Consider the following 12,901-nt stretch of genomic DNA (forward strand, 5'->3'; position numbering starts at 1 on the left):
GATATCTACATTCATACACAGGTTCGTTGCAGTTATTGTTATTTGTGGTCGTAAACATTATTTAGCATTAATTTTAAGTGTATGTGGGGGGGACCAGCCCATGTTCGATATTTTGCTGACTTAAACAACAAATTGATGTGTTATCCCTTGCTATATCTAATAGCATAACCAAATGACCTGGATTACAGTGAGTTGAGATTACATTAAAAGTACATGGTGCAAGTGATCAATGCTGTTCGAGATTCTGCGCAGATTACAGCAATTGTAATTTTCTCCACAGTGTAACAGCGTTCCTCCTCCTCATCCGAAGAGGAGGAGCAGGGATTGAACCAAAATGCAGCTTTTTGATATGACATGATTTATTAAATTAAAGACGAAAAAACACGAAAACACTTTAACAAACTACAAAACAACAAACGACGTAGACGCACCTGAACATAAGAACTTACATGACACGAAGAACGCATGAAACAGGAAAACTGACTACATAAACCGAACAAAAGAACAAACAAACCGAACGAACAAACAAACCGAACAAACCGAACGAACAAACAAACCGAACAAACAAACCGAACAAACAAACCGAACAAACAAACCGAACAAACAAACCGAACAAACAAACCGAACACAGTCCAGTGTGGCGCAACTTACATTGACACAGACACAGGAGACAACCACCCACAAACAAACAGTGTGAAAACACCTACCTTAATATGGCTCTCAATCAGAGGAAATGAAAACCACCTGCCTCTAATTGAGAGCCATATCAGGTCACCCTTAACAAACATAGAAACACACAACATAGACTACCCACCCAAACTCACGCCCTGACCGTCAAACACATACAAAATAATAGAAAACCGGTCAGGAACGTGACACACAGACCAGCAACAACCTATGCATGCTATCTTGAACATGCACGCTTTATATGATTACGTAATAAGACTTTTATAGTTAGAGTAACCAAAAAATGTGGCCATGGATGTGTTACTCATTTTAAGGTTTTTATTGTATTTCAAAAGTGATAATGAATTGTGTTTAGTTGTCAATGCAACCAAATGAATGTTCTGCTTAGATAGTTCCATCTGTGCCACGGACTTATGTCACGCCCTGACCTTAGTTATCTATGTTTTCTTTATTATTTTGGTTAGGTCAGGGTGTGACTAGGGTGGGTATGCTAGTTTTGTATTGTCTAGGGGTTTTGTAAGTCTAGGTTATGTAGGTCTAGGTGATGTGTAGGTTTATGGTGGCCTGCTATGGTTCCCAATCAGAGGCAGCTGTTTATCGTTGTCTCTGATTGGGGATCATATTTAGGTAGCCATTTGTATAGCGTCACGGTTTGTTATTTTGTTAGTTTTGTTTAGTGTTCATTCTTGTAATAAATTAGAACGTACGCATACCATGCTGCGCCTTGGTCTCCTCCTTTTGACGGCCATGACAACTTAGTCTGGCTTAATTCCAGTTTTTCTACAAATTAATAATTGATATGTTGAATTCACAACTCCAGCTCAACCAAAAATCCAAGTTAAAGAATAGGACTAAATCTAGGTGTATGTATTGTCTATATATATTTTTTTATTCTGCGTTGAATTTACACAATAGCTGTTGATGACTGTCCAAATGCTATATACTGTAGGCCTAAGTAACATCATGGATGATAAATGAGTGATAAAGTATGGTTACATTTAATTTGCTCTGTTAAACCTACCCTATGGAATGACTTCGATTGCAACAGTGAATCTATCTAGTTTAAGTGGAGCTCTCTCAACAATCAGTATCACGATAGCACATTGGTAATAGTCTGTGACAAATATCATAGCTAAGCAGACCTGGGCTTGGTTAAAACCCTTGATGGGAGACCAAAGGGTAGCTGTAGATAAATAAATTATCCAGTAGGAGGTGCTTTCCAGCTTATTTTTTTATGTATGTACATATATATATATATATATATATATATAGTGGATAGAACGTTAAAGATCTGACATTTGTTTTAAAGGTACAAATTCAAAATATTTTATACAAGGCTTGTATGTGTTGAAATTTGTTTACCATGATGACATAATCCTGTGTATTTTCCACATAAATTCCACTTCACAATATGTTGACAAATTACATTGAAACAACGTTGATTCAATCAGTTTGTCCGTAAAGATTGAAGTTCATTAATCAATACACAGAATCGTAAGATAAAGCCTACAGCTTAATGCCAATGCATTCAAGGAAAGTAAGACAATCAGATTGTTTACTTATTGGTCTGTGTTGACGTCTGGGATCTTCTCAGGGGCTCTGGTGCGCGTTCCTCCTACGTTCTTCCTACGATATAAATTCATGAAACAGTGAGGACTCGAAAGAGCTTAGCTCAAAGGTTTGTGCGCTACAGATGTCGTTCAGAAAGGAGTCCCCTTAGGGAAGTGCATAATTTCTGAACAATTGAATAGACTAAGACTAACTGAGCCTGATTGGACAACTCAGAGCTTCTGCTCTTTTCTGTCCATATATACTCTTGGTGAGAGGAAGAGGTAAGGAAGGCAAGGATCAAGGGGGAGAACGTGGTTAAATCAAGGCACCTCTCTTGTCATTCATTCACAGTATTTTATAGTTTCAATGAGGGGTTTGACTCTCAGTCTACTTGACCTCTGATTGGCAGAGCTTCAGATCAGTCCTTCCCATTTGAGTCCAAGTGTGAAAGAAGGTGTGGCTGAGTTAGCTTCTGTTCATAACAAATTATCTCCATAAGTGTCTGTACCTTCTTGGTGCAGTCACAATACCCATTTTAATGTTTATGTCATTTCTTTGTGGTTCCGTGGATACCAAAATTGACATACAGTAGTAATAATGAAAATGAGACCCTGGTCTCAATGGGCTCTCCTGGCTAAATAAAAGTTAAATAAATACAGAAAATATATTCTGCATCACAAGCCAGCCGCCGGGGAAGTATATATTGAAAGGTCGGTTGGAGAGAGATGAAAAATAGAACAAAAACAGAATTGGACATTGTGTCTAAGTTCCCACTGAATCCATAGCCAGCCTTGTCAGAGCGTGACAACCTAGATGCTATTTCAGCAGAGCGAGAGAGCGAGAGAGCGAGAGAGCGAGAGAGCGAGAGAGCGAGAGAGCGAGAGAGCGAGAGAGCGAGAGAGCGAGAGAGCGAGAGAGCGAGAGAGCGAGAGAGCGAGAGAGCGAGAGAGCGAGAGAGCGAGAGAGCGAGAGAGCGAGAGAGCGAGAGAGCGAGAGAGCGAGAGAGCGAGAGAGCGAGAGAGCGAGAGAGCGAGAGAGCGAGAGAGCGAGAGAGCGAGAGAGCGAGAGAGCGAGAGAGCGAGAGAGCGAGAGAGCGAGAGAGCGAGAGAGCGAGAGAGCGAGAGAGCGAGAGAGCGAGAGAGCGAGAGAGCGAGAGAGCGAGAGAGCGAGAGAGCGAGAGAGCGAGAGAGCGAGAGAGCGAGAGAGCGAGAGAGCGAGAGAGCGAGAGAGCGAGAGAGCGAGAGAGCGAGAGAGCGAGAGAGCGAGAGAGCGAGACGTGGATAATACTCTTCACAGTCAACACAGCTCTAAAGGATGTTTTAATAGGCTAGGCCATTGGTGACAGTCTGAAATAAAAAGTATAGACCCTGATGAGCACTTGGTTTCTTATTTCTCATTTGTTCGTTTACTGCTGTTTATGTTTTTATTACAGACACAGATAGAAAGTGTTGGCCTCCAGGGGTCAACTCAAACTTTGATGACACTGAATTCAAAACATGATTGACTTTGTTTAATCAAAAATGCCATAAGCGTTCTAGTTTCATGAACACTTTCATGACAGTGTTGTAGAAAGTGGAACTAGAAAAAGGCTAACCTGTCATCTGTGGTTTTTCACTGCTACTCTTTTTTGCCCAAAAGCACCAATGGGGGGGAGGGGCTAAGATATTTAAACCCTCTCTACGTTCTACGCACAACTATTGGTACCTAAATTAACTACAATTTTTGTATTCTTCACCCCCCCTACAATCAACACTGAAGGATACACCTCTTCTTGGGAGAACACTCCCAGCTGAGAAGGATCCTTCTCCCACTTCTCCCCTCGCTTTCAAATTGACAGACTGCTACCAAATGGCCTCATTTATTAACAATGGAACTGGCCTCGGTGAAAATGGCCCCTATCAATGGAAATCCCTCCACTTTTGCAGGACAACAGAGATGTGCAGAGTGTGGACCCTGAAGGACATCATGGGACCAGACTGCTACAATAATAAGACTGAACCTCACAGAAAACCTTAAAGGATCTCAAATTCTCTTTCCCAAAGGACACGATGTGCCAAAGATTAATTCTGATATCCAGCCTAACAAATTAATGATTGTGTAATTATGCTATGTTTTTCACAATACTTTTTATAAATTAATTTCAGATATTTGCTTGTAATCACGAACTTGGCATAATCATTTTCAGTGCCCTGAGGACAACACATTTTACAAAGAAAATGTTTTGAGAGAGTTAGAGAACAACATACATTTAGTCTTGCCAGCATTAAGTACAAGTTTTAAACCAACCAGGGCTTTTTGTAAGGCAGCAAAGTCAGATTGCAGCTTTAACAATGCCTGTTCTACAGTTTTGCCAATGGCATACATAATGTCATTCAGAGGGTCGGCATTATAATTCGTTGCAGTTAAAAAAATTCTCACTGAAAATGTAATTTACAATTGGGTGGAGGCGGGGGGTGTTACCTGAAGGAATAAATAACCAATACAATCCTATCCTTCTCAGTCTAATAAAGTGTCTGCTTCTGTTTTACAATACCCACTCTGGGTAATAGAAACAAGGTACATATACTGGTTATCAATATGCCCATGCACCTCAAGTGTAGCGTGGTTCCCTGTATATAGACAGACTCCTCCCCCCTCGCTGGCACACCTCGTCATTTCAACTAGGATAATGGGTCATATTTGGATGATCAATGAGATTACAACCTATATTCACCCACTCAATAAGACAGCTAAAAGTTAGTTGAATTTCCCATCTGTAATCCCTATGCGTTCAACCATCTAAAAGCACAAACAAATTCCAATGGAAATTGACAATCTCCACAGAACTGTGACGACCTTGCTATCTTGAACTTTGCACTTTAGTTATATGATCACATAAGAAGAAATTTATAGTTACATTAACCTCAGAATGTGGCCAAGGATGTGTTACTCATTTTAAGGTTGAATGTTACATTAGTTAGCCTTAACTGTAAGCTATTTACTGTATTAAAAAGTGATATTGAATTGTGTTTGGTGGACAATGCAACCAAATATCAACATTTGAAGGAGATGTATCTTCTGCTTGGATAGTTCCATCTGTACCACTGACTTAGTCTGCCTTTAATTTCAGTTTGTCCTCAAATTAATAGTTGACATGTTGGATTCACATCTCCATCTCAACCAAAAAAAGTAGGACAAAATCAAATCAAAACTTTATTTAAAGTGCATTTACATTTTTGGGAGATTTAGTCCTATTCTTTAACTTGGACAAATATCATAGCTAAGCAGGGCTGGGATTGGTTAAAACCCTGAATGGGACGCCAAAGTGTAGCTGTACATAGATACATTTTCCAGTAGGAGGTACTACATAGCCTATCGTTTTTTTTCTGATTTTGGATATAACGTTGAAGATCTGACCTTGTTTTAAATGTAAAAACTCAACATATTTTAGACAAGGTTTGTCTATGTTGAAACTTGGTTAACATTCTAATCCAATGTATTTTCCATGTAGATTTCACATCACAATACGTTGACAAATTATGTTTAAACAAGGTTGATTCAACCAGTTTGTGCCCAGTGGGCCCTCTTAGATATCTGCCCTTTGAGGTCAATATCTACAGTAATTGATCATAAGACTGACAATGAGCTATCCCAAAGGCATTGTCCTTTCATCTTCTCTGGCCTATATAATCCTTAATCAATAACATTACAGTGAGGGGAAAAACATACATGTAGCAGTCTGGAAAGAAACAGATGCCTAAAGAAAAACACAGGCTGATGATACAAACTGATAATTTGACATAACATACTGTGCTGTTGAGGACTATACAATACATGGTACTTCTGAGGTGATTCATCAAAATAATTAATCCAGAAGATGTCTAGGCTGCTCTTCCTTGCCCCACTCTGCATATGTCACATAATTTACATTCAGTGTGTGCCACTGACAGGAAAACACCTAACAGATCACTCACTGGTGGGATTCAAATGAGCTAGTTTAAAGCAATATTTTAATTGAAAAAATATAGATAAGTAGCCTAATGAACAATGAGTTCAAGCAAGTTAAATTTAAAGAATATTATAGAATGTAATGTTTCATTATAACACATCAACGACATTGAAATCATGAGAAATTGACATATTGCCTTATACAAGCCTATCCGTATGTGAACCTGTTAAAGTACCTGTATGTGCAGCTATCGTTTTGTCCAAGTGCAAAATTCGTTTATTGTGTATGCATGTTCCCTTGTTCTTACACTTGAAGGCTGCTTTGGGGTTGGCTGTATAAATCTATGGAGAGCGCGTTTCGCAGCACGTGATGTGGCTTTCGAAAATGATGCTTCATAAATATGCACACACGGAGAGAGACTTCAGACATCGCAGCAGCCGCAACTTAGGTCCACTGCGGGAGGCGCACATGAAAGAGCAGATGCCATTCTGAGCGCCCATCAATAAACCTTATAAACCAATAAATAACTAGATAGTTAGACAAATATATTTTCTATATAATTGTAAATGTTTTTACCGTTCCTTGTTTTAATGATTACATGTATAGTTCTTTTGTCAGGTATTGCGAGTCAAGGTTGGATTAATGGTTGGATACAGTTTGGGTGGAGGGACCTGTGCGAGCAATGTGAAGGTAAAGACTTTTTATTAGGTTATTATAAACTCTTTGTGTCCTAATCAGTGCCTGACTGCGGCAGGAGCCCACTGGAGCTGAGGACTGTGGCACTTCAAATGTTCTATTGCTTGAGTTCATGCACATTTTAGAATATTAGCTCAAAAGTATTTCAGAGTTCCTGCACCTACATATAAACGGTGCCGGCACTCAAAGCGAGTTTTTCATTCATTTCACCGTACAAAAACGAGAGGCTATTTTAGGCTATAGCAATGGCATCGAATTGTACATCTATAATTGAAGAAAAATAACACGTTAATTCATGTAAAAAATAAAGGCGAAACCTAATGAACAAATAATACATGCTGGTCTCATAGAATAGACGTAACATAGTGAAAGTAAAACCCGAGAACCTCAAATTAGTATGAAAGGTTACATTTGGTATGTTTACATAAGACAGAAGGTTACTTAATTCCAAAACGAAAGGAGTGTGGTTGGTCAGGGTGGATGGGTGTCCTATAACACGAACGTCTAGTAACTTGAAGGTTGCGCGTCATCATGAACAACTAACATTTCAGCAACTTTTCTACTACTTACTACTTTTTAGCTACTTTGCAACTACTTAGCATGTTAGCTAACCCTTCCCATATCCTTAACCTTTTAACCTAACTCCTAACCTTAAGATAAATAAATGTTTATTCACTTTTAGATAACAGTATAACACCCCATTAGCTTCGGTATGATTGCACCTGTGCACCATCCTGTGGCTACTGCTAAACATGAGAATGACAGTAAAGGGAATGTAAAGGGAATGTATAACAGGAGCTGCATTTAGTGATCTCCGACAGAGTTAGCTTGGCCAAACGTGAACAAAATAGACTGTCTCTTCTTGCACATGAGTTATCTGATATGAATGGAATTGTTCTCTCTGTGTGACATGCAGGGCAACAGCTAAGTAACAGTGAACTCCCTTTGACCATTCCTAATTGTTAACCTAAAAAAATTGAATAAAAAGCGTTGCCCCTCATGCACCCCAAAAATCTGAGGGGGACCAAGTACGTACGGATGGCTGGAGGTGGTCCGGGAGTTGGAGAATTTCCTGAAGCAGTTTTCCTGTCATATAGAGCCATAATCATTATGCTTAATTCTATGTAAGAAATATGAACATTTGTACATTTTTTAAACAGGACAAATCTGAGGGTCCATGTGCCACTGTGCCTCTGCTGATCATCATTAGACAATTCACATTTTATAGAATTAAATATACAGGTAACTGCCAAAATAAAGGAAACACCAACATAAAGTGTCTTAATAGGGCATTGGGCTGCCACGAACCGCCAGAAGAGCTTCAATGCGCCTTGGCATAGATTCTAGTGTCTCAAACTCTATTGGAGGGATGCAACAATTCTTCCATGAGAAATTCCATCTTTTGGTGTTTTGTTCATGGTGGTGGAAAAAGCTGTCTCAAGCGTCGCCACAGAATCTCCCATAAGTGTTCATTGGGTTGAGATCTGGTAATAGAGACACGCACACCCACACTTCTAGTCATGGTAACTAAAATAATGGGCAACTGGGCATTTTTATACATGACCCTAAGCATGATGGGATGTTAATTGCTTAATTAGCTCAGGAACTACACCTGTGTGGAAGCACCTGCTTTCAGTATACTTTGTTTCACTCATTTACTCATGTTTCCTTTATTTTGGCAGTTACCAGTTAGAAGTTTGTAATTAAAACACCTCGATGATTTTGCTCATGTGAGAAAAAGCCCAATCTAAATTATAGTTTAATTTTGGCAAAAGAATATAGGATTAAATGCCATTTTGAAACGACAGCTCTTTAACAGTTTAACTGTCATAAAAGAGCACAATTCTTGCTGTGCTTTCCAATTTCTCCTGTTCAATGTTAAGGCATAAACACAAACATTTCTCTTATCATTTCATAGGTTAATCAGAGATCATCTTAAACCCCAGTGTTCACCTCTCAGGCCCAGTCATGAAGTCTGTGCTGGATGGTGTGGCAGACACCACCTTCCGGACTATAACCTCTGGACTGCTGTACCTTGGCTCCAATGATGCCAGCTATGATGACGCCACCATCAACACTGACTTCACTAAGGGTGGATTGTCCGTCCAGAAGCCTTTACCTGCTTTCCGCAGTAACTCTTTCCCAGACAAGGTGCCCGGAGATGAAGAACTCATCCTAAAAGGCATTCCATTCTTCCCTACCAATGCCACAGACCTGTTTGGCAACAGTAGCGGCTTTGGTGATGAGGGAACCGGAATCCAGTGTGCGGAGAACTTCGTGGACATGGAATGCTTCATGATCCTGACCCCTAGCCAGCAGTTGGCTGTGACGGTGATGTCCCTCACTCTGGGAACCTTCACCGTGCTTGAGAACCTTATCGTGCTGTGTGTGATCCTCCAATCCCGCACACTGCGCTGCCGCCCCTCCTACCACTTCATAGGAAGCCTGGCTGTAGCCGACCTGCTTGGCAGCGTCATCTTCGTCTACAGCTTCCTGGACTTCCATGTGTTCCACAGAAAGGACAGCCCCAATGTGTTCCTCTTCAAGTTAGGTGGGGTCATTGCTTCGTTCACAGCCTCTGTGGGAAGCCTGTTTCTCACTGCTATAGACCGCTACATCTCCATCCACAGACCCCTGGCCTACAGGCGCATCGTCACGCGGACCAAGGCTGTCATCGCCTTCTGCGTGATGTGGACTATCTCCATTGTCTTCGCAGTGCTCCCTCTGCTGGGCTGGAACTGCAAGCAGCTCAACTCGGTCTGCTCAGACCTTTTCCCGCTAATCGATGAGAAGTATCTGATCTTCTGGATCGGGGTGACCAGCGTGCTGGTCCTCTTCATCATCTACGCTTACATGTACATCCTGTGGAAGGCCCACCACCACGCTGTGCGCATGCTGAGCCGCACCTCCCAGAAGAGCCTGGTGGTGTACTCAGCAGACGGAACGAAGGTGCAGACCATGCGCCCTGAGCAGACACGCATGGATATCCGGCTCGCCAAGACCCTGGTCCTCATCCTGGTGGTGCTGGTCATCTGCTGGGGCCCTGTGCTGGCCATCATGGTCTATGACCTGTTCTGGAAGATGGATGATGATATTAAGACAGTGTTTGCATTCGCCAGCATGCTCTGTCTGCTCAACTCAACAGTCAACCCAATCATTTACGCCCTGAGGAGCAAGGACCTGCGACACGCCTTCCTCAGCTCATGCCAGGCGTGCCGGGGCAGTGCCCAGCAGCTGGACAATAGCCTGGAGTCTGACTGCCAGAGCAGGCACATCGCTGCCAACAGGGCTGCAGAGAGCTGTGTGAAGACCACTGTGAAAATAGCCAAAGTGACTATGTCTGTCTCCACTGAGACATCTGCAGAAGCTGTTTAGCTGGTCAACATCATGCCACAGCGATATTGTGCAACTCATCTGTTTCAGAGGAAACTTTCTCACAAGGTGGTGGACCTTCCACAGGATGTAATAAATTACACAAATAGCTAAACGGTTCATTACTTCATTGTTTTATGTTTATGAGGTGTGCTAGTATAATGTTCTAGTGCCTAAGTGCCAAACTGATTTTTAAAAGTGATGAAGAGAGTGGATGGACTCAAAATGTGTTTGACCTATCCAAGACTGTCGTAAGTCTACTGCTGATCATAGACTTAATGATGATCAAACTGTAGATAGTACTGATGGTGAATTCATGAAGGCTTAGTATATTTTTGTACTGTGATATCAGGTTCTGAAACAATGATATCTTAATTCATGGGATAAGGGGCTACTGAAGTTTTAGATTAGAAGTATGTGTTATCAAGATGTCAATATGTGTACCATAAAGAAGACAAATCTTTGAGGCTTTGAGCAGCCAGAAGAGGCATTGACTTTGTCCAGGCATCATGTACAAATATACAGTATGTTTTGTGAATAGTTTACATTTATTTACATATGGGTATAACTTTAATGTGTTTATTTAAGACATGTACGATTCATAAAGCAACAGAGTTGCTCATGTATTTTCTTGTTGTACCTGTCTGAGTTTATTATTTAATACAGAAATAACCGAGGCTTAGGATAAATAAAGCCTGACCTGACTTTGTGTAGACAGCTCTATTGACTGTTGGGAGTCATCTTTCATACAGAAGCTGGATTAATCTGAAAACCACAGTGTTCAATTTAATGACATATATTTGTCATTTGAAGCCATAATAAGCTAATCTGCAAGATGTGTTTAATAAGCCAAAAATCTACAATGGAATTCTCTGTAATGTAGGTACTGACAGACTGATACGTAACTCCTCCCAACAAAAAAATCATATTTATTCTGCCTTTCACTTCTTCCTCTCTACTCTTGGCTATAGTAGTATTTTTTCAATAAAAAGGAATGTACACCAAACAATTGTACAGTGTTACATACAATGCAGTTCCGAAAAGTGGTGGCCACACTACCATAATAATCATGCCATAGATTAAATTCAGATGACTTCTAAGTGGTTTTCATTCAATTCAGTACATTTGTGAATAACCTTACAACTTGATAAAAACAATGTCAACCTGTCAATCTTATCAAATTGTTTCAGTGTTACCGTCAAGAAACATAATTTAGCACTATTGATGCGGATTCTTTTGATATTTGAGGAGACAACAGCTACCCTAGAGCAGGCCTAGAGCTCAGCTTTTGGATTAACTAAAAAATAAGATAACCTGTTAGTTTTTTTGGTTTTCTGAGTACATTTTTTATCAAAAGCAAGCCTTTCATTATAACTGACAACATGTTAGAATGGAAGTTATACTGTGTATGCATTGTATGGAAATTAGCCTTTTACAAGTGTTGATGAAAATGTAATTTTCAATTAGATTATATAGGAATTTTAATCTAGAACTATGACTCAGTTAGCACAATTGTTCTTTAGACATTTATCTTGGTGTTAAAATACTACTGACAGCTGTTTACCAGTGTGCTTTGCAGCCTCTTGTATTGTTGAGTGTTGGAGATCAAATGTCAACTGTCAAGTGGCTTCTGTACAGTGGTGGCATCTGAGGATTGTCTGTGGAAAAAAATAATCTGCAGGATTCTTTTTCTTCCGTATTGCAATGTAATGTTTCCAAGCTTTTGAATAAAGTCACAGCTGGTTATGATGTCTGCTGACCATGTTCATTTTTATTTGATGAATAGTTATAAGTACAGTGTGTTCAGCTTACAAAAGGCAAGAAAATCACAATAGAACAAATGTGATATACTCATAAACTGTAGTAGCGGACACCTAGGTCATGTTTGAATAACATGCTTCCTTCCTCCCTCCCTCCTTTGAAGTAATCTTTGATAACATGGTGTTAAATCTAACACAAAGAAGTGTAAGCAATACACCCAGATAGCTTCTACACCAATCAAGTCAGATGTGTTATTACTCCATCTCAAAATGGCTGGAAGGAGACACCACATCTTTTTTTCCCAGGAATGGAAGGGAAGCAGTGATTCCTGAAGCGGATTCTCGCCCTCTTCTGGACGAAATACAACACTGCCCTCACATTCACACAGGATGGGAATTTCCCAACAATTCTTCATTGTCCACATTATAGGCTTTTTTGGAAGATGGTTTATCAGAACAATCCTGCAGGGTGAATGAATAATGATACTATGGCCAAATCCAAATACAGGGCCTGGGGTTTGTATGTATAATGCATCTCAGATTAAAAGTTCTGATCTAGGATAAGGTCCCACTGTCCATGTAATCTCATTCATTGTGATCTAAAAAGTCAAAACTGATCCTTAATCAGCACTCCTACTCTGAGACTCTTGATATATATAGGGCCCTCTACATGGGACTTTGAACCAGTGCTATTAGCACTGCTATACCTTGTCTGTTTTTAGAACAGTTCAGACTTACAGCTGAACAGAGACATATGACAGAGGCAATGTTATGACTATGATTTAATAGGATGTCAGTTCAGTTATATCTGAACATGGACCCATGGCAAATAACATCTAAGTAGAGAAGGAAGTACACCTCAAACACAATGGGGCCAGTCCTAAACTAAAAAGAAAGTATGTAGCCT

At 40.3% G+C, this 12,901-nt stretch overlaps 1 protein-coding gene across 1 annotated transcript; it reads left to right on the forward strand.

The window, feature by feature from the left end:
* The first annotated feature begins 6,562 nt into the window (after nt 1-6,562).
* LOC129817581 (cannabinoid receptor type 1A-like) lies at nt 6,563-11,983 on the forward strand. Its single transcript, XM_055872980.1, has 2 exons — nt 6,563-6,856; nt 8,781-11,983. Exon 2 carries the CDS (start codon nt 8,831-8,833, stop codon nt 10,235-10,237), a length of 1,407 nt encoding a protein of 468 aa, XP_055728955.1. The 5' UTR covers nt 6,563-6,856; nt 8,781-8,830; the 3' UTR covers nt 10,238-11,983.
* Nucleotides 11,984-12,901: the final 918 nt, after the last annotated feature.

The sequence above is a fragment of the Salvelinus fontinalis genome, chromosome 20, assembly GCF_029448725.1.
Source record: "Salvelinus fontinalis isolate EN_2023a chromosome 20, ASM2944872v1, whole genome shotgun sequence".
Taxonomy (NCBI): domain Eukaryota; kingdom Metazoa; phylum Chordata; class Actinopteri; order Salmoniformes; family Salmonidae; genus Salvelinus; species Salvelinus fontinalis.

Coding starts and splice junctions, on each gene's coding strand:
- LOC129817581 (XM_055872980.1), top strand. CDS start 8,831: ATGAAGTCTGTGCTGGATGGTGTGGCAGACACCACCTTCCGGACTATA.